Source organism: Cajanus cajan, chromosome 8 (assembly GCF_000230855.2).
Source record: "Cajanus cajan strain Asha chromosome 8, NIPB_CcT2T_4, whole genome shotgun sequence".
Taxonomy (NCBI): domain Eukaryota; kingdom Viridiplantae; phylum Streptophyta; class Magnoliopsida; order Fabales; family Fabaceae; genus Cajanus; species Cajanus cajan.
In genome coordinates, this window is record NC_138524.1 from 27,495,664 (window position 1) to 27,523,221 (window position 27,558).

Genomic DNA, 27,558 nt, shown 5'->3' on the forward strand with positions numbered 1-27,558 from the left:
GCATTTGATATACTTAAATTAGTTATGACTTGGATTAGAATCCTAATTTATCCTCTTGATAAACAATATATAAATTCGATCATAAATTCTCACCTAATTTAGTAGTCTTTTCTAGTCTTGTAAGATGTGTCTCTATTCTAAATTATACACTTAAAAAAAACTTAATTTTTAAATAAATAAACTTAAACTATATATAAAAAATTTATTACATTTAATAACAAACAAAAAAATGTCGCTATAAAATACATATATGTAGATATAAAATCTACTTTACTATAATTTATACATAATTTTAGTGTTAATTTTGAGTAAAATTTAATTATATATATTATGTGTTAATATAACTAATTATAAATATATTTTTTTAACAATATACTAATATATATATTATATATATAATATAAATAAAAATAAATTTTAATAACAAATATTATATTACTATAAAATATATCACTACACATAATTATTTTTAATGTTATAATATCATTTGATTTATTTAGATTAATCACAATTCAGTGTGATTAAATTCTAAATACAAAATAACAATAGACAAAAGATATACTTGCTAGTTCCATTTTAGTAAATAAAATAAAATAATTAAAAATACTTTTCGTTACAATAATACTATAAATAATATATTTTTCAAAATCAAAATACATATTTATGTTGCACTTAAATGATATACGGTAAAAATTTCCTAAAAGACATTTTACAAAGATAAATTAGAACTCAAATTACATCCACAATAACTTCTTTATGCATGTTTGGAAAAGTGTTTTAAACAATGCAACTGACATTTTTCACTTTCCAAGATGAAAAATGTAGAAGTAAAAAAGTACTTGTCTTAAGTTTAATGTGTAATTTTTTGGATTTCAATGCCAACCCAAACACACTTTCATGAAGAAGTATTATATTATTTTATATATTTATTTAAAATTTAAAAAGTTTAAGTATATTTTTAATCTTTTTATTTTTAGATATACATATTTTTCCATGAAACTTAAAATTTGTATTTTTAGTTCTTAAAATTTTAAAAATTATTATTTTGATCTCTTAAATTCAAAATTTATCTTTTTAATCTCTTAAATTTAAAATGAGAGTTTTTAGTCTAAAAAAATAATATATATATATATATATATAATTTTAATTATTTTACTCAAATATCATTAATTAATCTATCGTATAAAATTATATTATTAATGTCAATATTAATGAAAATATTATATTACACTAACTAATACTACAAAATTATATCTATGTATCCTTTTATTAATAAGATATAGACAGTAAAAAGTTTACATTATTTTTAATTATAATTTATAAATTTTTAATAATAATTTTATTAATTTTACAATAATTATTTTAAAATCATAGAAATCATCAGTATTATGATTTTTAATCCATTAGCAATCACTCATACATAATAATTAAATTTATAAACCATAATTTTAATTATGATATTTTATAATAGTTTTTGAAATTAAAAAAAAATATTAAATGAATATCAAAATTGAAATATAAAAATCACATTAGTTTATGTTTTTTCTTTTATTAACAAGAGTTGTAATGATAATAATAAGATTAAATATAAGATTTTGTGTATATTGACCAACATTTCACTTAGTCATGTCCTATGTTACTAATTTTATTATGTATCATTGTTTGTCAGATTACATCAATTACCTTGCAGCAAAAATCTAGATGGATAAAACTACTGTAAGGACACATTTGAATTTTTAGGATTAAGTAGAAAGAGTTATACCTTAATTATTAATTATAAATTTTGGTTTAATAGTAAACATTTGATGAAAAACAATAATAATAAACTGTAAAATTTAAGAATTAAAATAATTTAAACTTACATACTACTACGTATATGAAAAATAAAATAGCATGATTTTTTTAATATTAATGTTTTTTTAACATGAGTTATAGTTATAGTGTCCCAGGATTGTAGGGGACGGTGCAAACGAAATTAAAATGATGGAAATTTATTTACATTACACCACCCTCCGACCAACCATGGCTGACTTGTTCATCATTTGTTTCTTCGTTGCAATTGTTCTTCTCTCTCTCTCTCTCTCTTTCTCTCTCCTCAACAATTCATCAAATCAATGCCTTTTAAAGCTCAAAAACCCGCCACTTCTCTCTCCGCATTCTCAACACTCTTCTCCTGATTCCACCTTCTGCCTCCTCTCCTCCTTTGCTTTTTCAGCTTTTCTCTTCTGCTAGACTCACAATTCAATATCAAATGTGACCACCTCTCTCGGCGCGAATTCGAACATTGGTTCGTCACGTCGTGGGAGATTAGCCCTTCTGCAACACTATACAACGTTGGAATTCGAATGTTTTGTCTCGGGTGTTTTTCTTTTTCTCTGGATCATGAGTCGTGGCGTATGAGGTTTGCTACCTTTTGATCCCACCTTCAAGGGTACCCCTTTGCGCTGGAGATTCCGAAAAATTGAATTTTTGAAAGATCTAGCGAGGTCAAAAGTCAAATATCTTAGCACCTCTATGATGGACCCCAAAACCCCATTTGAGGATTCTTCCAATTTTGATTCTTTCATGTTCAATTCATCGTCACGTAGAAGTGGCGTGGCCGCTCAGTCTAGGAGCAACTCCATCCAGGAAGTGGGTTTTGGCCACTCAGGATCCACGCGTGTGAGGTATGGGTCAAAGGGTGTTGATTCTGAAGCCCTCAGCATGTCTCAGAAGGAAATCAGTGATGAGGATGCAAGGTTGGTTTATGTTGATGATCCTGAGAGGACCAATGAAAGGCTTGAATTTGCAGGGAATTCAATCCGAACTGCCAAGTACTCCATCATCACCTTTCTTCCAAGGAATTTGTTTGAACAGTTTCATAGAGTTGCTTATATTTACTTCCTTGTGATTGCGGTTCTCAATCAGCTCCCTCAGCTAGCTGTTTTTGGAAGGGGTGTTTCCATTTTGCCATTGGCCATTGTGCTGCTTGTCACTGCTGTGAAGGATGCATATGAAGATTGGAGGAGGCACAATTCAGACAAAATTGAGAACAACAGGTTAGCATGGGTTTTGGTTAATGGTGAGTTTCAACAGAAGAAGTGGAAGGATGTTAGAGTTGGGGAGGTTATTAAAATCAGTGCAAATGAAACCATTCCTTGTGATATTGTGTTGCTCTCAACTAGTGACCCTACCGGGGTTGCTTATGTGCAGACTATTAATCTTGATGGAGAGTCTAATTTGAAGACTAGGTATGCAAAGCAAGAGACTCAATCTAAGTTGCCTGAAAAGGAGATGTTGAATGGGTTGATTAAGTGTGAGAAACCCAACAGGAACATATATGGGTTTCAGGGTAATATGGAAGTTGATGGAAAGAGGTTGTCTCTTGGATCCTCCAACATTGTCCTTAGAGGCTGTGAGCTCAAGAATACTAATTGGGCACATGGTGTTGCTGTGTATTGTGGTTGTGAAACTAAAGCTATGCTCAACAGCTCAGGAGCTCCATCGAAAAGGAGCCTTCTTGAGACTCGCATGAACTCTGAGATCATCATGCTTTCTTTATTTCTTGTAGTTTTGTGTACAGTCTCCTCAGTTTGTGCTGCTGTTTGGTTAAAGCGCCACAAGGGTGAGTTGAATCTCTTGCCGTATTACAGGAAACTGGATGTTTCAAAGGGGGTAGAGGACAGCTATAAGTATTATGGATGGGGATTGGAAATCCTTTTTACTTTCCTTATGGCAGTTATAGTGTACCAGGTCATGATCCCTATATCCTTGTACATTTCCATGGAGCTTGTCCGTGTGGGTCAGGCATACTTCATGATTGGAGACACCAGAATGTATGATAAGGCAACAAATTCAAGATTTCAGTGCAGGGCTTTGAATATTAATGAAGATTTAGGTCAAATTAAATATGTCTTTTCCGACAAAACTGGTACACTGACTGAGAACAAGATGGAGTTTCAATGCGCAAGCATCTTGGGGTTTGATTACAGTTCTGCAACAGACAGTCTTGAGAATGAGCAAGTTGAATACTCTGTTCAAGGTGCAATTTCTTCTTTAAATATGCTGGTCTGCATTTGATTTATATTAAGTATACTGCATTTGATTTTTTAAGATAATTTTTGGCATGACAATTTGACATGTTTATTTTGTGTCATTATTTACTCTCAGCGGATGGAAAGATCATTAAGCCAAAGATGATGGTGAAAGTTAATCAAGAGCTTTTGCAACTATCAAAAAGTGGATTTGCAAATAAAGAGGGCAAACAAATTTATGATTTCTTTCTAGCATTGGCAGCCTGCAACACAATTGTGCCTCTTCTTGTTGACACATCTGACCCTATGGTCAAGCTGATAGATTACCAAGGGGAATCGCCAGATGAACAATCATTGACTTATGCTGCTGCTGCATATGGTTTTATGCTTATTGAACGAACCTCAGGCCACATAGTCATTGATATTCATGGAGAAAGACAAAGGTAAATTTTATTTTATTTTTTTAATAATTACTGTCTGCTTCTTTTTCTTCTGTTGACAAGCATATTTTTACATTGACAATCTGAATAATTTGGTGTTAATGGTTTAGTAATAATGTTATGCAAGCATACAGAAAGAGATTCTGAAATATATATACTATTGGAGTCTTCTTTGTGATAATTACATATATTTAGTTGTTGATATTACAGTTAAGTCTTGCATTAGTGCATATGTCTTCTTTGTGTTCCATTCTCCCCTGGATATGTAGAAATTTAGTGTGAATTAAGTTTAAGCATTTTTCCTACGTAATGAGGTCCCATAGTTATCCTTTTTTTAATGAGTATTTCTATTATTGCCCATGCAGGTTCAATGTCTTAGGTTTGCATGAATTTGATAGTGATCGGAAGAGGATGTCGGTTATATTGGGGTATAACAACAATTCTGTAAAACTCTTTGTTAAAGGGGCAGATACATCGATGCTTAGTGTGATAGACAAATCATTGAACACAGACATACTACAAGCAACTGAAACCCATCTTCACTCTTACTCCTCTGTGGGTCTGAGAACACTTGTTATTGGGATGAGGGACTTGAATGTTTCGGAATTTGAGCAATGGCACTCTGATTTTGAGGCTGCAAGTACTGCTTTGATTGGTAGGGCTGCTATGCTTCGCAAAGTTGCTAGCAATGTAGAGAACAATCTGTGCATATTGGGTGCAACTGCTATCGAAGATAAACTGCAGCAAGGTGTGCCAGAAGCTATTGAGTCTCTAAGGACTGCAGGTATTAAAGTATGGGTCCTGACTGGGGACAAACAGGAAACTGCCATATCAATTGGATACTCCTCAAAGCTCCTAACGAGCAACATGACTCAAATTATAATTAATACAAACAATCGAGAGTCATGTAGAAGACGGTTACAAGACGCCCTAGTCATCTCTAGAAATCAAAGGGCTGTGTCTAGAGTTACTCACAATTCTGATGGAAGTTCAGATGCTGTTTCAGTTTCAGCTCCATTGGCCTTAATTATCGATGGTACTAGCCTTGTTTATATTCTTGACAGCGAGCTTGAAGAAGAGGTATGTGCCATTAAATCTCAAAAGGTGTATTTACAGTGTATTTCATGCTGATTCCTAAGGTGCTGACTTAGCTCCATGGTGTTGATTCCAGCTCTTTGATCTTGCAACTAGATGTTCTGTTGTTCTCTGTTGTCGAGTGGCTCCACTACAGAAGGCTGGGATTGTTGCGCTTGTGAAGAATAGGACGGATGACATGACACTAGCCATTGGAGATGGTATGAAATCTTCTATTTTCTTGTTTCAGATTGTCATTTTCCTTCAAAATAATGAAAATAAAATAGGATAACAAAGCAAACAAAATAAAGAAAATAGAAAAGGCACTGGTAGAAAATACAGATTAATTTTGCTTGGTGTGATTTATGTGTTTATGTAAAATAATCTTTATCATGCATTTGCTATAGGTGCTAATGATGTATCGATGATCCAAATGGCTGATGTTGGAGTTGGAATCAGTGGACAGGAGGGTCGGCAAGCTGTAATGGCTTCAGATTTTGCAATGGGGCAGTTTAGATTTTTAGTTCCTCTCTTATTGATACATGGACATTGGAATTACCAACGATTGGGTTACATGATAATATACAACTTCTACAGAAATGCTATCTTTGTTCTTGTCCTATTTTGGTAGGTTATAATTCAGAAAATGTTTATAATTAGATGTTTTCTTTGTTTAATTTTGAATTTGAGTATGCCACGAAAAAACCCTTAACAAAATTTTCTCTCTATAAACATTATTTTTCCTTAGTTCATTTTATTGGACCTCGTATACTTCTTTGAACTCATTTGGTGATTTAGATAAAAAATGAAAATTTCTTCTATGTTCTATTCTGGTATCTCTTTGGCTGTTACAGTTTATGCCTCCAAATCTTGACATCTTTGTATTTATTATGTCTATGTTTTCCAGGTATGTGCTCTTAACTACCTTCACTTTGACAACTGCTATAAATGAATGGAGCAGCATGTTATATTCGATAATCTACACTGCATTGCCAACTATTGTTGTTGGTATTCTTGACAAGGATCTTAGTAAAAGGACTCTCCTAAAGAATCCTCAGCTTTATGGAGCCGGACTAAGACACGAGGCCTACAACAAAAAATTGTTTTGGTTGGCAATGGCTGATACATTGTGGCAAAGCATTGCTGTCTTCTTCACTCCCCTAATTGCATATTGGGGAACCACTGTAGATGTAGCAAGCATAGGAGATCTTTGGACTCTTTCAGTTGTTATTTTGGTTAATTTGCACTTGGCCATGGATGTCATCAGGTGGAGTTGGATTATTCATGCAGTCATTTGGGGCTCTATTGTTGCAACTTTAGTATGTGTCATGATTATCGATGCTATACCTGCCTTTCCTGGTTACTGGTATGTGCTACCTTTTCCTGTTATCTCCCTTTGAACTTTTATACAAATAAATCTAATGTGGTATCCTGCATTAAAAGGATAGGCATATTTGCAAATGTCAGATGTTCAACTAAATGTGTTTATTCTTCTACATATATTATTAGTTATTAGTTGTTTCCATTTGGTGGTATGACGTATTTTTCTTTGGTGTTTATTTATTGTTTCTCCGATTTTCATGTTATAGTCCAGTTGTAGAACAACAATATTCTATGACTGCAGAGTCAAAAAAAAATTGAAACAATAACATGTTTGACTCTAGAGAAAAAGTAGCTTTTTAACTCTTAAGTCACAAGTAACTTGATCCATAGTTTATAACTCAGCTTAATTTCACTTTATCTTAGTAAGAACACATTTAAGTAGATTTTAGGGAATTAGGGTGGATTATATTTCTGATTAGGGATTACTAGATACAGGGGCTGAGTCTGGTGCCGTAAACACGATGCAGTTATGATAAAATCTTCATGACTGCTGAATTCTAGTTATAGCCTATAGTTAGACAGTTAACTAAACATTTTGCAATTGTAAATCCCAAGCATGCTAATACTAATTCCTTCTTTTAGATTCTTTCACACACAATCAACTTATGCTTTTGTCCCACTTTCCTTGCCAATTAAATATGTTTTCTAGTTCTGAATGCTTTGAAATCAAGAGTGTCACTGTCTTAAAAATAAGTTGATTGTATGTTGTGTTCCAAGAGAAATGCTAGCAATACATTCTTCATTTTAACCAAAAGTTAAAACTCATTGAAAATCACAAAATTTTGTATTAATTAAGAGAAAAGAGGAAAAGCAATCTAAAATGTTATTGATTTAATCAAATAAGTTACAGCCACTGATTGTCATTTTGTTCTTGTAGGTTTCACTTCTTACTTAACAAGTCTCACAAAATTTTGTAGTTTCAATAAATTTAACCAATAGTTAAGAATGTGGTGTTAGAAGTAGTTTATTATAAAATGTGTTACTAGCACTCCTCTTTATTCTAAACCTTAGATACAAGACCAAGTTTCTTCAGGATGAATTCTTTGTTTCCCTTCAATCCTTATGTTTTAGAAGTTTTTGCGATCATTATTTCCATATATATAAAATCTGACGTTTACATGTGTACAAAAACTTGTGCAGGGCTATCTTTCATGTTGCAGGAACTGGAGTGTTCTGGTTATGTTTGCTCGGAATTGTGATAGCCGCGTTACTTCCACGATTTGTTGTAAAATATATTTATCAGTATTATTTTCCAAGTGACATTCAGATTTCAAGAGAAGCTGAGAAGTATGGGAATCCAAGAGACAATGGAGGTGGACAAATAGAAATGCTTCCTGTTTCAGATGCTCCACCAAGATAACAGAAGTTAGTTTCTTCCCTGTGTTCTGTAAAATTTCTTTTGTAAAGTTACATATTCTTTAGGCTACATCAGAGTATTTCTGTTGGTTGCCAGATTTCATTGTTCTATCCGAAGGATAGAGTTTTTGTTTTTAATGCAGAGGCTGCTTGTATTATTATTCCTTTGTGTCGATAAATTAGCCTGTTGTAAATTAACAATTATTATAGCAGATATAGAAAAGATGTTACAAGTTAAATTTTAACATGAAGAGTCGAGTTCATTGCCTGCTTGATGATGCTAATTTTTTCTCTTCAGCTTGCTCAGATTTTGTTTTAATGCAAGGCTTTGTGATAATTATAAAAATACAACTTTGTTTACTGTGTTTTAGACTTTGAATCTCAATCTGCATATTGGGTTTCTTTAGCTCAAAGTGCTAGGTCATCCTAAGTCATGAAGTGTGGAGGTCAACATCCTACTCAAGAGTTGGATTCCCAAAATGCATTTATAGAGTTTATGGTGTATCTCACCCACACATATTCAAATTTATTTATATTCAAGTAATGAATAATACAAATAAGGATACAAGAAAAAAAAAATTAAAGAAGATTCCTAATTTTGGCTTTACATATTAAACACATCTTTAACACTCCCCCCTCAAGTTGGAGCATATATACCATATGAACTAAGCTTGTTATAAATACAATCAACATGGGTCCCCTTGAGAGATTTAGTAAATAGATATATATTTAGGTGGTCACTAGAGATTTAGTAAATAATTAGTCACTAGAGCCAATAATGTAGGTGGTGATTTTGTCCAAGAGTACTTTCTCTGGCACAAAATAATAATCTATCTCTGTGATTAGTCGGTTAATGGAAGATTGAATTAAATGCAATGTGAAGAGTGACTTAGTTGTCACAAATAAGTTGTAATTGTTGAAGAATCTTAGCTATGTAATTTTGCCAACTGTTATTTTAAATTTATTGACTTTAAATTTAATTATAGTGCCTAGAGTTAGGTTTATGTAATACAATCTTTTCTTTATGATATTCCTATATGCATATTAGGATCAAGACATTGGTACATTCTTTTTAAAAAAATATTTTTTGTAAAACAAATTTTACAACTAAACAAAAGAAATATGAGAAGAAATAAATGATATAGTGGAGAGAATAAAAATAGAAATTATTATTATATAAATTAATTTATGAATTGTTATATGATAACATTATATTATAAGACAATATCAAATACAATATTATTATTCCTACCTAATAATGAATTTGTTGGTCCATGAAGGTATTTTACTACATTCAAGATGGACTCCAAAGATCTTTGGATAATAATGAGCTCTCCAACATGATTGTGAAACACTAAGAATGAGTTGGTATTATGGTGAAGTGCATGTAGGTCGTAACTTTCATTACCCACCTCATTTAGTACTTAAAAATAAATAGGTTAATACTTAAGAAAAATGATTGAATTATGTATTTAAAACTTTTTTAAATATTTTTTTTCTTCAAAAGCTAGCTATCTTATAAAAACATAATTCAGAATAGATCATCAAGTGTTTAAATACATAACAAGAAAGAAAGAAACACAAATAATTTTTATATTAACTCATTCTACAACTAGAATTATGTTCAATATATTTTTCACTAAAGGATTATTACACTCATGTTAAGAGAACAAATAAGTATTATTTGTCAAGTTTTATAAACTATCAAGCTCAACTTGAGTTTCATTTCACCAAAGTATTTTTTTTTATCAAGCATCTTCAAACTCTTTACAATACAAGGTTAAGGTTACAAGTATTTAACTTACAAAGAGGAAGGATATGGACGTTACAAATAGTTGTATTACTCAACAATCAACTAATACAAAATATATTATTGGGATACAAAGATCTAATATTAATATGGCACATACAATAACTTGAAATTTTCACAAATAGTTTTCTTACTTAAAACTTGTATGAATTGGCGCATCAAACTTCTCTACTTCTTCATGGGTCTCTCTTTATATATGGCTACCAGAAGAAACATGTTGGGAGACACATTCGGGGTGGGAGAATGTTTGTAGTACACATTATCATGCAAGTCATGAAAAAAAGATGGGGGAAGGGGGGAAACATTTGTTGTACACACTATCAAGCACATCTTGAAAAAATGATACAAGTCTTTTGTCTTTTTGTGTTAATTGAGAGAGAAAGTTGCTACAGTTGTCACAACAAGTGCAACTAAGCAATGTTTCCACTTTTAAATAAGTTGTTAACAAAGATTTTTTTTTAATGCTTGCCTTATGTGTGTATGCATCAGAATTTGAACATCCAATTTTGTAAGAGGACAAAGTAACATACATAAGGTTGCTAATTGAAAAATTATCATCATTAGTAACAATAACAAATTTGATTGACAAGTGACATCTCACTATCCATAACTATAATGAGTCACTAGATATGTATGAAATATATAGAATATAACAAAAATATATTCTTGGATGTTTAGTTAGTGTATATCCATTGGATGGTTTTGTATAAACATATTGAACGTCTTGATTTTATCATATATATTTCATTATTGTAATTTGATTTTATCCAAGTTCTTACATAAATCTTTAATGTACATTTTTATGTCAAAACACCTGCGAGTTATAGATTTCTATCTTTGGTTTCAACAACTATGAGTACCTATTTAGCCGAGGTCAATAAATTTTATACAATTCATTTATGTATATCAAGAGTTTTGCACTTGATGGACATGATTAAACTAGTATTTGAGCCAAAGTAAAATATTATATGAATTGAACTTCAAGACCAATCTAAAACAATTTCTCTTTTGTTTAAATGTGGTAAAGCTCTTTGTCCTTGGATTTGGAAACATATCTGCAGACTAAACTAGTGGCAATTAGAACAGAAACACAGAAAACAAGATGCCAACAACTTGTTAAGAAACAAACAAAAAGGATATGTCTCTTCATAACATATTTGTTAACAACTGGCTTTACAAACTTTATTTTGTACATCACAACATCTTGGGTATATATTATGCTACTAGCAATATTGTTTTCTTCTTAAAAGAATGATTAACAATAAACTCTGATTAACCAATTTAATCAAGAAGTGGGTGAAGGATACACAGAATTTGAACATGGATAACGGATAATTCACATGACAATATTATTATTTATGGAATAAATTCACTATCAATATCATGACACTAAACTCATCCTTTTTCTTATGTGTTGGGATACAAACAAGTCTCACATCGATAAAATAAGACAAAAAATAACAATTTATATAATACAAACATACTTCAATGATCGAGAGGCCTTTTGGGTAATGACCAAAAAGTAAAACTGTGAGGACTTAGGCCCAAAGCGGACAATATTTCATCATTGTGAAGTATGTTTATGTAATAACCTTATAAAAATAACCTTCATCTTTGGTATCAAAGCCTAACCCCTCATAACTCATAACATATAATGTACTATATAAAGACAGATTTCATACAAACATACTTCAACGATCAAGCGGCCTTTTGGGTAATGACCAAAAAGCAAAACCGTAAGAACTTAAGCTCAAAACGGACAATATCTTATCATTATAGAGTATATTCATATAATAACTTTATAAAAACAACCTTCATAAAATATTCTCTCGAATAAATATTATAAAATAACTCCAACCCGACAAGGACAAGTTTGACATTTGTTCATCTTCTTAAAAGAAAAAACAGAAACACCACAAAAAGTCACAAGTAGGTCCATATATGTGTTATATCAATAAATTGCCCTAAGCAAGTTCTTCTAAAGGCATGAAAAGTAGCTTTGTCGTATATATCTTTTGTGGGACCTTTTTAGTGATTTAGGTGACCTGTTGAAAGATAAATTTTCAGTTTTCTTATGAATTAAACAATCTTCATCGTCCGGATAAAATAAGTGGATACGAAGCCAATTATAATAAGTAAATTAAAAGATCTTGTGTACACATAAAGTGATTGCTTTTCTATGTACACCATAACCACAACCACATTCATGCTGTTCAAACTTTACACATAATTTTTTTTTCTTTTTTCTTAAAAAGTTAAATTATAGTTCTGCCTCTTATAATATTTAATTCACAATTAACTTTTTTTAAATATATTAATTAACAATACATTTTCTTTACTTTTTATTTCTTTATTTATTTTCTAAATATCCTTTTCTAAAAGAAATTATATTAGAAAAAAATTATTTTTAAAAAGTATTTTTTTAATCAGAATTTTTTTTTCTTTCAGAATGTTCTTTCTGTAATTTAATTTTTTTTTTCAATAAAGTACTTCCAAAAAAAGAAAAAAATGCTTTTCGAGAGTAATTTCTAGAAGAGAAAAATTATACTTTCAAAAAGTATTTTTTGAAAGACAAAAGTATACTTTCAAAAAAGAACTTTTCGGAAGAATTTTTTTTCCCTTTTAAAAAAGTACTTTTTAAAATTGTATTTTTTATCTTCCAAAAAGTATTTTATGAAAGTATTTTTTTTTTTAGTTTTAGAAATTACTCTTCGAAAATATGTTTTAGCACCCCAACTTAGAGAAAAATATGCTTTCGGAAATTCAAGAGAAAAAAAGATACTTTCTAAGAGACATAAATATACAAGGAAGAGAAATATTTTTTCTCTTTTAAAAAGTACTTTTTGAAAATATATTTAAGAATCGAAAAGTACAATTTTAGAATGGTAATGATTAATATATATTGTTTCTAATCAATAATTCATTATAAAATCAATAAGTCATATATTTAAAAAAGCGTCTTTAGAAAATTTATAGTCTTGTAACCAATGTTTACAATATTGGAGATAAAGTAAAAAAAATAATATTTACAAAATACTAAAATTAAAAGTGTCAAAAAATAATAAAAATAAGTCAATCAATGTCTTGTTTATTGAAAGAAAAATCAAGAATAAAGCATAAAAAAGATAGGCATATAAATAGTGATTAGAGAATAATAGAGTAGAGAAAAAAAATGAGTGAAGGAAGAAGGGTGAATGAAAAATATAATTTTTAGAAATAAATTTTACTTTAAACAAGAAATAAAATAAAAGGGTATTTAAGAAATTTTTTGAAAAAAAAATAACATTGGCAAAGGGGACACATCTATTAGTAAGGGGAGGTGTATATAAAATTTTTCTTCTCAATCTTAGTTTCAATTTTATAAAATTCATAATTTTAGTTGAATTAATAAATATTCATGTATTAACCATTAAAATTATAATGTTAATCATGATCAAACATTAATCAAGTGACGTGAAAATTAATATTTAACAATATCTATGCTTAAATACACTTTTAATCTCTATTTTTCACAAGTTACCTAGTGTGCATGCATAGTTGATGAACATTTACCCGATGGATTTATAGGTGACTCTTATCAAATCACGTCCAACAAGTTGGAACTCGCCCAACGAGAGGATTGATAGAGAGTCCTTCCCACTTAGCGAGCTATGGTCATCTGTCCAGAGAACTCGTAAGGGACTCAATCTACTCAACAACTTAAATCTATTTAATAATCCATGTTTTACATTAAATTACAACTATCCAACTGTTAACTTAAAAGTTCTTACCGTACAAATCAAGTCTACAAATTTTTTAAAAAAAAATTAAAAATCATATAATACTTCGTTATACAAATTCAAATCAACATATAAAATACTTTTATGATTATCCACAAATTTGAATTAATGAAACAAAATATCAAATAATTTTTCATTTTTTTTTAAATTTGTGGACTTGATTTATGTTTTAAAATTTTTTAATTTAACAGTTGAATCGTTAATATTTAATATAGAACATGAATTATTAAATAAAATAAGTTTATCTGGACTTCTTTCCAAAATAAATAAATCTCTTCTCTCTTCCTATATATATATATGATTACCCCTTAAGGGAAGTTCTTACATGATAATCCTAAGTTAAATAATGTTTGTTATTTTCATTGCATTGTAATTAAGTTGTATCAAGTATAGTAATGTGACAAGTTATTATATATAATAAATATATTTAATCTTATCATAATTAGTTTAAAATTATATCTAATATGTTAACGATGTAGAAAGAATTATCGACCATCCATAACATTTAATTCATAGCAAAAACAAAAATAAAAAATTGGAGACACCCCCATAAATGGATCTCATTCTTAATATACTGAGAGTCTGAGACCTTAATTTTTTAAGGGGATACATTGGTTTATAGAAAAAAAAAACATTATGTTAAAATCTCTTGAGGATAATTCGGAAGTGTCCTTTGGTTTTTCTTTTCTTGTTTTGGCAAGTTAACTGTTTGGTTCCCATGGTTGTGGGTGGCTTCATGTTGCGACAACCTAAGTCACTTTTTGGGTCCTAAGTAATTGACTGGATTACATTTGAGGCATGTCCCAAAGTTAGAGATTTTGCAATAAAGCCTTTTGGAGCAGATATTCATAATATTCATATTCCCACCCACTTCACAGATTCACACTTACTGATTCAGATTCAGCCTCTGCCTCAACCCATCATCATCATGGTCATGCCATTCAACCCTTCACTTTTCTTTCATTTTTCCTTCTCACGTGCTGCTCTTTTCTTGTGCAAATTTTCAGTAAGGTTCACGCTAAAGTTTGCATTTTTAAACTCACAAAAAGAAAAGGCTGGAATTTTATTTGCCTAGCTGAAATGGGTATATGAAAGCTATACATGATTTTGTTGTTGTTTGTTTAAATGGTAGAAAAGTCTAATTTTTTTTTTCTTGCCAAGATTTGGTCTTCGCATTGCAAGCTTATATTTGTATAACGAATGGTTTGATGTGGTCCACATGCCCATTACCTCAAAATAATTATGCACGAAGTATATGAAGGTGTTTTATTTATTTTTAGAATGTAGTGAGAAGAGTAGATTGTATGATTTTTAGTACTATGAAAAAGGCTGAGGGAGACCAAGGACATTGGAGGAATTTGTTAAGAGAGATCTTGTGGTTAATAATGTATATGTGAATGTTGCCTTTAACCGAGTCCAATAATATTGTTCGATCTATGTATGTGACCTCACCCAGTGAAATAAAACTTTTTGTTGTTTTAAAGCTAGTGAGGTGGAAGTTTTGTTCAAGGAAACTATTAAGTAAATGAAAGAAAATGAGGCTTTGATGTCTTTTGGTGCTATAGTAAATATAAGTGGTGGAATTTGATTTGAACTATTTGTGTTGGATTCTGATTTTAAATTGCACTGTTTCACAAGAAATAAATATTATACAGTTTAAATATGAGGCCAAATTAGTAGGTTTTGTTGCAGCAACTGTAGCAATGGGATATGGACAGAGGCTTGGTGAAAGAAGATTCTTATTCTTCTTGTGTTATGTTTGAAGTATTAGGTCGATGGCATTTTCAAATTGATTCTTAATGTACCATTTCCATTATTTGAACACTGCTTATCACTTTGCTGGAGCATAACCATGAAATACTATGATATGCTTAATGTGTGGCTTTTTGTTGTATAATTTTCGATGTTGCAATGCATATTTTATGCCAACCGTTACTTTCTTTCAGAGAGTTAGCACCTTTGGTCTTAATGCAAGTTGTCTATTCCATGTATGCCTAGTTGACACAGAATGGTCCTCAATTGCAGAATGGACTTGAAGAATCAACCAATGATGAAGTGGATGTTCATTTGAATGAAGTATCTAGCAGACAAACTGATCCACAAGAAGATGATAGCAGTACTCCAAACATAAATAAAAACCCTGCACCAAAACTGGTGGCCAATGTAGTTCATAGAACTAGTGAACACAAGAATGCTAAAAGAGATATTGATCATCAAGAAAAAGCTCTCAAGAAGCCAGACAAAGTCCTGCCATGTCCTCGCTGCAATAGTTTGGACACAAAGTTTTGCTACTTCAACAATTACAATGTTAACCAACCAAGGCATTTCTGTAAGAATTGCCAAAGGTATTGGACAGCTGGGGGGACGATTCGAAACGTTCCAGTTGGGGCCGGTAAGCGTAAGAACAAGAACTCGGCTTTGCAGCATTGTCAGATGACTCCTGATGCTGAATCTGTGATGCAGACAGATTCAAAACCTGCTACTGCTACTGATATGTTTCTTTCATCTAACACACTTTCTGTGACTTCAAGACCTATGAAAGGAATGGAGAACATCTCAAGTCTTAGGGAGGAAGCTCCTCTTAGTGAATCCTTAGAAACTCTGTTAAGTCTCAAGGGCCAAACAAAAATTGAAGTGCCAACTTCTACTCTCAAAGATGATGATGAGGAGGAGGAGCCATCTATCTCTTCTATGAGATCTTCTGAAATTGAGCAGGTTGGTTTGACACAACATTCTAATGGTTTTATCCCTTTACATTCATTTCATTATTATCCTCTTCCTTCATGGCCTTACCATTGGAGTCAATGTTGGAATGTCATGGAGTTTAGGCCATGTAGCACAAGTTCTAGACCTGCTTACACAGATTCTCCAACCATGATGGCAGTTCCTAGCTTCTCCATGCCATCAGTAACACTACCAGCTCCAGCAGCGACGCCTTATTCGTATCCGAGTTTCATGTCAAACATGACTGGCCTAAAGGAAGAGACTTCCCTTGTTGGATCTGCATTTAGTGGTATCTCATTGTCAACAACATCTTCAGTTAGCAACAGTACTTGTTCTAGTAATAGGTCCCCAACCTTAGGTAAGCATTCTAGAGATATAAGTACACTGAGGGAAGATGCAATGAAACAGAATCTGTGGGTGCCTAAGACTATAAGAATCAATGATCCAGAAGAGGCTGCAAATAGTTCTATATGGTCAACTTTGGGAACAAAATCTGAACAGAACAAACTCATTATGAAAGGAAGTGTTTTTAAATCATTTGAACCTAAGTCAAGTGCCAGTAATCATATGTCAGATGATAATCAAATCCTAAGAGCAAACCCTGCTGCTTTTTCACGCTCCGAATCGTTTCAGGAAAGTGTGTAAAATCATGTGTTTTGTTACAGTTTTATGTTGTGATCAGGTCCACTGTGTCATGTTGGCATTTTTTGTTGGATGAGGCACTTTCTGTCATGGATAGTTCCATGTATTGATGCTAAAGAAGATAGCTATAGCAAGAACCTTGAAGAAATTTTGAGCTATATGTTCATCAGTCAATAAGAATGTCAACATGGTGTTACCATTTGCTTCATGGTAAAATAAGAATCTCAAGATGGTGTCACCATTGTTCAGTGAATCTTAGGTTAGGAATTTGCATGTGTCATTGACTTAGTGTGTTGTTTGACAGACTCATCAAGGTATTTATTTTATTGTTCTCTTTCCTTTTTCCAAAAGATTGACCCTGTATTGTATCTTGAGAGTTGATTATAGCAAAGAGTAACATGCTGAGGCTTATTTCCATCAATGCATATTTTAGAGCACAATATAATGAATACATACTTTTTTCTTTTTCACTTTACTTCTTTGTTATTTATTTTTTTTCAAAGAAGTTGATTAATATATATGCCTTTCTTCATTCTGCGTTTCCTTTGATCAATAATAGCTTTTTTCATTTTCACCTTTACCATAGTTATTTTTTGTGATGACTATCATAAGCAATATAAGCTGGGAAAAACTTTGGTTACTTTGTTTTTGCCTGGTGTTACACGGATTGATTTGTTCACACAATAATGAATAATTATTGAGACAAAGAAAAATAATTAAATTAGTTACTTTTAATTAATTTTATCATAAATTTAATTTTTATTTCAAAAATATTTTTTGCTTTAAATGATTGTTATATTTAATATTGATACTTATAATCCAATGAATAGGAAACAAGTGAATATATATGAAATAAAATTAACAATAAATTAAAGGTATAAATAAAATTTATCTCTGAGTAACATTAAAAACTATAGATTATTGCTTATAATTAGTATTACAGAAAAATCTAATTTATTGTTTATAATTAGGACAAAAAGTAGTATAAAATTACAGTCTTCTCTTGGGCTCTGGTTTTCTTTGCCAAATGAATAAATTATGTATGTACTTATTTGAGATTAAAAACATCAAATTCTTTGCAGTCTAATTTCATTTGTTTACTGTTCCATAGCTTAAACATTGTAGGAGTAGCTTTCAGAATCACTTCAAGTTTTCTATTAGAATTTAGAAAGGAACTCTAAATGAGATTCAAGTCCATTAATTATGTGTGTTCACTATATCAGCAACTAGACCACAGCATAAAAGCCTTCTACAATGTAACATTTACACTAACCAAAAGTAAAATCATATGGATGCTGATGACTATTGACTTTGGAGATTCTGAAAACACATGAATAGGTTAATGGAACACTTCAAAAAATGGAAGCTAGAATGCTATGCCAAAGGTTAGATGCTTGTCATGTATTCTGTTTCTTGCACACTAGAGGCAAAACTAAAGTGAAGAATTTTAAATATTTTTATACTTATAAATAATTACCTATACACTGTCAGTGTAAAACTTTTTTACACTGGCAACCAATCATATATTTTAATAATGTCATGTCAGTTGCTCATTTAATAAAATAAAATAATTTAAAAAATATGATTAGTTATTAGTGTAAAAAAATTTATACTAATAGTGTATAGATGATTAACTTTATAACAAAAAAGTGTGTAACAATGAAAATTAAAATGATTCATTTTCAATTTGAATCACCATAACCTCAACGTGATTATCAATTATTGGAAAGAATAATGAGAACGGGAATAGGAATGACTAAATAGGAATGACTAACTCAATGTTGTTAGTTGTGTCTGTGTATGTGGCTAACATTCTGTAACAAGTTTTTCTTAATACATTTTTATTAGTTAAAATTCATTAAAAATATTTTTTAAAAATCACGAGATTCATTAAATTTCATAATTTTTAATAAATTTTAATCAATTAAAGAAGTGTATTAAATAAATGTGTAATCCATATTTTGTATTGGAAAATAAAGATTTTAAACATATGAATTTGATTTGGAAAAGTGGGAAACTTATCAAAGGTATTTTAATTCTTCAAATCATTATTTTTCCTTCTTGAACATTTTAGATATACGAATCAAATTTAATATTTTTAATACTAGTTTGTCGGTCCAAACTTTTTAATGGTTTGAAATGTTTATGACTAGTTTTATGGCCCAATGCAGCAAGTACCATATAAGTTGGCATTTACAAGTTCCCTTGAAAAAGTAGTTGGATAAACATGGTACTACCCCATAATCATTATTAAGTGCAGCAATCATTACTAATCAAAAAGTGCAACAATCATTAATGATAAACAACCCGACCATTTTGGTCGGTTTGACTAACAAACTGGTTAGATAATTGATCTGGTTAACATTTTGGATCATATGTTAAGAAATCAACATAAACATAGGGATGTGTTAGATTGAATTAGATTGGAGGTATACTTTAATTGGTTTGGAAATAGTTTTCGTTTTTCAGCTTTTCAATTGTGAAGTAAAACTAACTCAATTTAAGCATATTTGAATTAGTTTGGATCAGATGATTTGATTTATTTTTAAAATAATAATAATAAAAATAAAAATAAGAAATTATATTATACAATTTGTAAAGTATAATGCTATATCATCAAGTCCAATTAATAAATATTACATACTTATAACACGTAAGCTTAAAGTATTTAACGTTATAAAATGTTATACATAGGTTGAGAAATAAACAAGTTCAGAATAAAAGAGGAGATAACATGATAACTCAATAGAATTTTGTTATTACTTTTTGAACTCAGAACAAATTCAATTGACTCTACAATTGATTATGTTTCAACTAATTGGGTTATATACCCTTCTAACAAACTCCATATACAGGAGTATAAAACCAAAATAGAAAATATAAAAGTATATAGATATATTAGAAAGTAACAAAGAAATAGATGGTGTTGTGAAAAATATGATTAAAAATAAAAATTTACCCTTCAAATATGCAAATCGTAAAAAAATCTCGTAGATTCTTTCACAAAAAGATTATCTAAGAAAATGGTTTTAGATATGTCAAGATTTAAAGGAAAGTATGATAGACACCTAATAAATAGTCAAATGAAGTGATATAAATAATTATATATATTACATTTCTTATCTTATAACGTGATAGTGTTTTATGTGAAGTTAAGCCACAAACTCTTAATAAATACATAGTCTTTGATATGTGTAATGTCAAAATAAGTGTTTTACTTTTCTTCAAATTATTTTAGATTAAATTAAAACCAAAAATAAAATAAATTTTTTTCTAAAATTCCATAGTTCTTTAGTAGACTTTAGATTGATTTAGGGTTTAAGTTAATACTAGTTATAGATGTGAGTCAATACTTTTTTTTTTAAGTTAATGGATTAATCACCACATCAGTTCTCGATCAGGTCAATTGAACCCAATGATTCAATATAATTTTTAAAACTAATTAAATTTGACTCATGAAAACAAACTTAATTACCTTAACAAGATCATAGAAGACAACAAATTAAGTATTTGAAATAAGAAAAATAATAATTGCAAAAGCAATGAGTTATTTGATAAAAGAAAATATTTAGTACGTTTAAGAAAATTCAATTTTATTTAATATAAAAAATAAATTTATTAAATATATTATTATTCAATTTGGTCTCATTATTTTTAAATTATTCAATTTGGTCTTTTAATTTTAAAAAAAATATTTAATTTTATTTTTTTATTTGATTTCATTAATCTTGGTAGTGTCAATTTAAATATAAAGATAATATTAAATATTTTAAAAAATAATAGAAGATCAAATTTAATTATTTAGAAATAGTGAAACTAAATTAAATTCTAAAAATAGATAGAGAAAAAAAAAATCAATTTAGCCTATAATATTTAGATGCAGATATTTCAGGGAAAAACAAGGATTGAAATCCCTGAGTTTGACTTTATGCCTTCAGAGAATTGGATGAAAACCAAACCAAAAGGAAAACAAATAAATACATAAAAGGGAAAAAAATTAGGCACACGTAGTTAATGAATTCTGATAATGAAGAGGATTGTAAAATTGTGACAATCATGCTATAAAATTAAAATTTTGTACATGGAAACTTCACACAAACTTATCATGTTTCCCTGGAGGATGGTGCAGGCGAGTAACTGTGATCACTAGAGTCCCTTTTGCATGAATTTTGAACTTGTACTGCAAACTGCAAATTCCAGAGAATATCTTCCACAGAAGGCCTTTCAGTTGGGTCACTAGAGAGACACCTTACACATATCTCCATCATTGTCATCAATGACTCATCTGAACAATCCTTGTGAACTGCTGGGTCAACAATACTCCTTCTAGCTATGTCATCAGTTTTAATGCTTACCTGTAACTGCAGAACAACAACATTGTTTGGATTAGGATGTAACTTAATGCCTCTTGTGCATAATATAAATCAATATGGGTTCTGTAACTTGGGTTGTACTCAAATGTGTTGCACAAAATCATTAGGATCGACTTAATGATGAAAGTTTGGAATAGTATACTCATAATTTTCAGATTAAACTATGTTGTTGTTATTGTAATCCCTATTGATAAAAAAAGAAAAAAGTGTGTTGCATAATGTTGCTTAGGTTTCATTTGATTTGTATTGAGGTACACCACAAAGAGTATAACACAAGTGATTGTGTCACAAGTGTATTGGTAGTTGCTTGATGACCACCAATGCACAAGATCATTGACTTTTGTAGCAAATTATTTTTGTATCACTAAGAGATATAACTCTCTCCCACCAAATTGGTTCATTTTATGGATAAAGTAGTACTTTCAGTTATGATTCTATACACAAGACAAGGATCAAACCTTAATCTTAAGTTGAATACAAGTGTCGAACTACTCATTCTAACAACTTTTGATTTGTAGCAATTATTTTAAAAGTCATATATCTAAGATGATTTCTTATTGAATGATAATGTAAAATAATGTTAAACTCTTGGCATAGTATAAAAGTTAAACTCATTTTTTTATGTTGTATTGTTCCTTACGTTTTAGCAAATCAAATGTAGTCTTAATCTCAAATTAAGAAACTTATCCATAACTAGTTTAAAATTTTAGTATGAAATTTGAAGGTAATACTCACGAGATCTTTTAGTGTTCCAACTTCATTGTGGAACATTATTGGTCGTCCCAGAATGATTTCTAGCAAGATTACCCCAATATCATAGACATCATTCTTGTCTACATCCTTGATCCTGCATAAATAATTAATGCAATTACCTCAATTAATGCCAAGAGAAAAGAAATGTACATTAGTTTACACAATCAGCAAAGCACCCATGTAGTTCTACAAGACTCTATAAAAAAAGTTCTATAACCATTCCACATGATTGTAGACATTTAAACCTTTATGAACCAGGCTCAACAAGTTGTGTTTCATTAACATTTGTTTCACAAAGTGATCCCAAAGAAGTGCATAGGATTAGAAGCAGAAATATGTGGATCATAGTTGGGATTTATCCGAGGTGTGGAAGCATCAGGGGTTGAGGAAGAATTAATAAAATTCTTACCTATCTACTATCACTACAACTTCTAGTATATTTACTTAAACTGTGTACCCTTTCTTCGTCATAACATTTATTTCTGTTGTGTTCAATTTGCTAAATATAAACCTGAAAACTTCCACCTTAACAACACATCTTTACATGCTGAAATTCTCATGGACCCCATGGAATAGGGAATGTGACCAACTTATTTGGGAGTGGGACCCACAAAATTTTGTAAATCTTATATGAATTTTACTCAATAATAGTGTCTTTATATGACAATTCCTATTTTCTTAGTAGCTAAAATTAAATTATATTACAATATCAGGAATCAACATTATTTTTACCTTGCTTGGACATTTCCTTTTAATCCAGAGGAAGTTCCATTGCTGATCTGAAAGTTTTAAAGAAAACAATTATGCTGAGAAAAATCAGAAATTGGTGAAGTTGTAGTAGTAGAAAGAGCATATAAACAAAGATTTTATCCATTTACCGTTTTTTTATTTTCAGCAGAGAGTGGCAGATTATAACTGCTTATTTTAACATTGTGATTGTTATCCAAAAGAACATCAGTTATCTTCAAATTATTTGAATATAGTCCAGGCACTATCCCTGTGTGCAAAAATTGAATGCCTTTCACCACTCCTATTGCAGCTGCTATTCTCTGAGTCCAAGAAAGCTTTTCCCCAGAAGATTCTATTGAAAGTAAATGTCAGAAGAAATATTCATTTCCTTGATTGGGAAGATGAGAAAAGCTTAGGTACTATTTGGTTTGAGAAAACGTTTTCAAAACAAATATTTGAAAATAGGAAGTAAAATGACATTTGTGTAATTATTTATGAAAATAGAAAGTGAAAACAAAATTTTAAACCAAACAAGTCCTAGAAGGACTTCACTGTACAAAATCATTGAAATTTATGGTATGTGGGAATATATGTGATGGAAAATTTTGCTTACCAGAAACGAAGCTTCTTAAACTTCTATTTGGAACAAACTCAAATATGAGATATACATTGTTTACACATGAATCATCCTGGTTGCACTCAAAGGCATGCCCAAGAGCACTAACCAAGTGTGAATGCCTAAGCTTTGAAATCAACTCAACATGGTGCATGTAATTCTGAGGGCCATGTCTCTTTCTCATTTTCAAACCTCTAATAGCAATGTGCATTCCATCAGAGAGCACCCCCTTATAAATCTGCCATTATAGTTAAAATAAATTAAATTTTGCATGTCACAAAGATAATGGAGAACATCTATGCAAAAAATTATATGCATAATCAGCAGAGTGAATAACAGAACCTAAACAATACAAAACTATCCAGATACAAAAAAGGAAAAATATAATGTAATACGAAAATGTGAGTATGAAAAAACTATAGAATATGTGCGGATTGATGCTTGATGCCTATTGAAGAACCGAAGTTTTGCTTATGGATTCGTGTAACTTATCCTGTTCTAGGGATAGATGACTAGCTACTTAAGTAAAAATAATTTTCAACAGTTATTATGCTAGAGATTCAAATGTATCACATTTTTTTTTATCCATAGGAATTACAATGACAATAACAGAATTCAAACTTAAGATCATACATACTGCTCCAACTCTCCACCACTAGGCTGATCCTAGTGGTTCAAAATGTACCACATCTAAAGACAATAAATAGCCATGGACATTGTACTAAACAAGTTTTCTCAAATACATTTATTCATATAAACCTATATGAAGTTCCATTTTTGCTAACATACACTAATGTGATGTCCAGATATTGACATATTTGTTCTACTATGGTGTTTTTAGAGTCAAGTGGGAGTCATCACAAAAGTATAGTCATATAGTTAGGATATCAAACATTTGGTAGGTAAATAAGATTCTATCAACCTTAATGACATCAAGTGTGTACCTGACCATGTGGACCTTCACTTATGAAACATGATGCATCAAAATTATTTGTAGCTTCCTTAAGTTCATCCAAAGCAAAGGTCCTATAAGCAGGAAGGCTGGCTCCCATCTTCATTGTCTCTGATATATATCCTGCAAACAAAGAATATAAAGCAACTATATGTAATGTAACACAGAAAAAAGGTTGTTAATGGCATACTATAATTCCCTGGTTTCTATGATACATTCTGCACTTCATCACAATATATGTGCTCTTATTTTAATTGAACCAACCTACTGTAGCAATAAAACCAGAAATTTCTCCAACTCTAAATTCAATATTTTTGGCATACATTGATACATCTACAGCCAGAATGGAAAACATAAACATACTCCCTTAACATAAATATTTCATTTTTCACAAAAAATAATTATGTACAAATAAAGCAAAGGATTTGAGGATTTACTTGCATCTGTGAGTAGTTTTGCTGTGTTTGCTGATGATACATGTTCTATTATGGACCTTGTTGAAGCCCTCACAACACGCTTGTTATTCACTCGGCTCATGACATGCTCCTTTATGGATCTTGTAAGTGTCTTCACAGCATGTTTGTCAGCAACCCTTTTGATGATATGCTCCATTATTGACCTTGTAGTAGTTTTCACTTCGTCTTCATTATCTTCCTGGCTGATAGCATGCTCCAAAGTGGACTTTGAAGGTATTTTCACTACTTTTTTCTTATGAACTCGGCTAACTACCAAGATAACCACTCCTACAAGCAACACTCCACCAACAACACCTCCCATACTTGACACAATAACTGCTTTACTAGTTGTTCTCTTGTGCTTCTCTTGATGGGGTGTGATTCTCACTGCCAAAGCCTCATTGCTGCAGAAATCTGAAGGGTGCTGATCTTGGCCCTTATTTGATAAGCAGTTTCTATCATACAAAACAACCCTGGTCTTTGGTTCTAAACAAGTGGGAAGTTCCCCTTTCAGAAGATTTGAGGACAAATTTACAAAGTGGAGATCATCGTTGCATGACATGTTGTTGAAAAGCATCCCAGTGAATTTGTTTGAGGAAACATCAAGGTAATTGATGGAAGGCAGTGACAACAAGGATGGTGGAAATGGCCCTACAAAACCATTCAGTGAAAGGTCTAGCTTTTGGAGCAGATAGAAAGAACTTAAATGAGAAGGGACACCAAGCCTGAAGCTGTTGTTTCTTAGCACAAGGGAAACTAACTTGGTGGGGAGAGAAGGAAAACGAGGTCCAAATGTGTTGTTTTCCAAGTTAAGAACTTGAAGGTTTGCCAAATTCTTAAGATGAGGAAGTTCCCCAGATAACTGATTATTTGATAGATCCAACACTCTCAAGGTATGAAGAGCATCCAATGAAGTTGGAATGCTTCCACTAAGCCAGTTTTTCTTCATACTAAGCACGGCCAAACCTTGGAGGGAGCCTACCCAGTTGGGAATTTCACCATTGAAGTTGTTATCATCAAGCACCACTGACTGCAGGTTCCTCAGAAGAGAAAGTTGAGAAGGGATGGCTCCATTGAAGTAATTTGAGCTAATGTTAAGTATTTCCAATGAAGACAATTGACCAATGCTTTCAGGTAAGCCCCCCCAGAGTCCCAGAGAAACCAAAGAGAGGACTTTCAAGCTTGATAAAGTGCCTAGTGTAGCAAAAAGAGTGTCTGAGGAGAAGTTTTGAGGCAGTGGGGTAATAAAATCATTGTTGCCAACAACATGCAGCTGTGTCAAGGTATCCTCATAGCAGACTAGTGTCAAATATGTGGTAGGTTCAATGTTGCAAAAGTCTGTGGTGCTTCTGAGGGTACCTAGTGCTGATGGATAGCCAAGAAGTTGCTGAACTTTGAGAAGTGTTTGAGACTGAGAAAACTCTAACTGCTCTGAAAGTTGGATGCCAAGAAACAAGACTAAAAGGAGAAGATGTGAAAGGGAAACTGGTTTTGGTGCCATCTCCTCTTCCAATGGATAGAGAGAGATCACTTGGATAACTATAGACACAAGGGGTTTTGAATTAGGCTTCTAGGACCAAGCTTCTCCCTCTGCCATTCTTTGGTACTAAACACCATTTTGGTACTTAAATTTGGAACGTTATATAAATCTCTAAAACTTAAAAAATCATAAAATATGTCTCTAAAAGTATATATTGACAATACATTAGTCTAAAAATCTAAAAAACGTCATTAAAGTAAGAATATTGACAAATAACAATACATTCTAGAAATTTATTTAATAATTTTTTTAATTTCAAAAACTAATATAACAATGCAACAACTGAATAATTATTCTATTCATTCAATACAAAATGAACCCGACTATCCTTTCACTCTGGTTCTTTATCCTCTTCCATGGCATGCATTAAGTATTGACACATAACAAGCACTACTGCACTTGGAACTGCAAAAACATGAGACATTTTACAGTGGGACCACATTGTCAGTCCAGCCGTTAACAAGCTTTGCAATCTAATGTGGTTATGCTTTTGTGTTAGTTTGGATGCACTTAGTAATGACAAGAAGCTAGTTACCTAATGCTAATTTTATATTCTATAAAAAGTGTGACCCTTTTTGTAGTGTTGTGGACTGTGGTTTGGCATTCTCTCTTTTCTCCTCTAAGCTGCCTGATATAATATGGTCCCTCTTTCAGAGTAATTTTTTATTTTCAGTGAATTGGTGTGAAATTAAATTGTTAACAAAGAAATAATGATAATCATATATAGCTGCATTTAAGTTCAATGCAGTGACAATTGAACTGAACTCTTACAAAGTATTAAAATTCGAATATTAGATAATGGGAAGATTTTCTATTGAAATATCTCAAAAGAAAAACATATATTACATATATTTCAGGTTTTTTTTTTATGAAATGATATTTAGACATTATTTTATAATGAAATGGTTTACAGTATACA

At 31.0% G+C, this 27,558-nt stretch overlaps 3 protein-coding genes across 5 annotated transcripts; 2 read left to right on the plus strand and 1 right to left on the minus strand.

Moving 5' to 3' along the window:
• The first annotated feature begins 1,998 nt into the window (after positions 1 to 1,998).
• LOC109811735 (phospholipid-transporting ATPase 1) lies at positions 1,999 to 8,539 on the plus strand. Its single transcript, XM_020375548.3, has 7 exons — positions 1,999 to 4,021; positions 4,150 to 4,456; positions 4,819 to 5,533; positions 5,625 to 5,748; positions 5,935 to 6,154; positions 6,435 to 6,893; positions 8,051 to 8,539. The coding sequence occupies exons 1-7, from the start codon at positions 2,515 to 2,517 to the stop codon at positions 8,268 to 8,270; spliced, it is 3,552 nt and encodes a 1,183-aa protein (XP_020231137.2). The 5' UTR covers positions 1,999 to 2,514; the 3' UTR covers positions 8,271 to 8,539.
• A 5,944-nt stretch (positions 8,540 to 14,483) lies between these two features.
• On the plus strand, positions 14,484 to 17,696 carry LOC109811729 (cyclic dof factor 1). 3 transcript variants are annotated; one of them, XR_014428647.1, is made up of 2 exons: positions 14,484 to 14,939; positions 15,881 to 16,021. XR_014428647.1 is itself a non-coding variant. In XM_083062552.1 (2 exons), exons 1-2 carry the CDS (start codon positions 14,784 to 14,786, stop codon positions 17,222 to 17,224), a joined length of 1,422 nt encoding a protein of 473 aa, XP_082918678.1. In that variant the 5' UTR covers positions 14,484 to 14,783; the 3' UTR covers positions 17,225 to 17,696. The 3 variants fall into 3 exon arrangements, 2 of the variants coding, with proteins under 2 accessions (XP_082918678.1, XP_082918679.1); XM_083062552.1 differs by having other exon boundaries at positions 14,484 to 14,861; positions 15,881 to 17,696; XM_083062553.1 differs by having other exon boundaries at positions 14,485 to 14,786; positions 15,881 to 17,696.
• A 3,485-nt stretch (positions 17,697 to 21,181) lies between these two features.
• On the minus strand, positions 21,182 to 26,740 carry LOC109811743 (putative inactive leucine-rich repeat receptor-like protein kinase At3g03770). Its single transcript, XM_020375562.3, has 7 exons — positions 25,082 to 26,740; positions 24,637 to 24,767; positions 23,690 to 23,930; positions 23,226 to 23,428; positions 23,080 to 23,126; positions 22,330 to 22,441; positions 21,182 to 21,582 (listed from the first exon to the last, which is right to left on the minus strand). The coding sequence occupies exons 1-7, from the start codon at positions 26,598 to 26,600 to the stop codon at positions 21,325 to 21,327; spliced, it is 2,511 nt and encodes an 836-aa protein (XP_020231151.2). The 5' UTR covers positions 26,601 to 26,740; the 3' UTR covers positions 21,182 to 21,324.
• Positions 26,741 to 27,558: the final 818 nt, after the last annotated feature.

Bases quoted from the DNA above. Each gene is read 5' to 3' on its own strand.
- LOC109811729 (XM_083062552.1), top strand. From the start codon at position 14,784: ATGGTCATGCCATTCAACCCTTCACTTTTCTTTCATTTTTCCTTCTCA. The intron at 14,862-15,880 runs GTAAGGTTCACG...CCTCAATTGCAG, and splicing joins TTTTCTTGTGCAAATTTTCA to AATGGACTTGAAGAATCAAC.
- LOC109811743 (XM_020375562.3), bottom strand. From the start codon at position 26,600: ATGGCACCAAAACCAGTTTCCCTTTCACATCTTCTCCTTTTAGTCTTG. The intron at 23,931-24,636 runs GTACACACTTGA...CTATAATGGCAG, and splicing joins GTGAAGGTCCACATGGTCAG to ATTTATAAGGGGGTGCTCTC. The intron at 22,442-23,079 runs GTAAAAATAATG...TTATTTATGCAG, and splicing joins AAAGGAAATGTCCAAGCAAG to GATCAAGGATGTAGACAAGA.
- LOC109811735 (XM_020375548.3), top strand. From the start codon at position 2,515: ATGATGGACCCCAAAACCCCATTTGAGGATTCTTCCAATTTTGATTCT. The intron at 4,022-4,149 runs GTGCAATTTCTT...ATTTACTCTCAG, and splicing joins AGTTGAATACTCTGTTCAAG to CGGATGGAAAGATCATTAAG. The intron at 5,534-5,624 runs GTATGTGCCATT...TGTTGATTCCAG, and splicing joins ACAGCGAGCTTGAAGAAGAG to CTCTTTGATCTTGCAACTAG.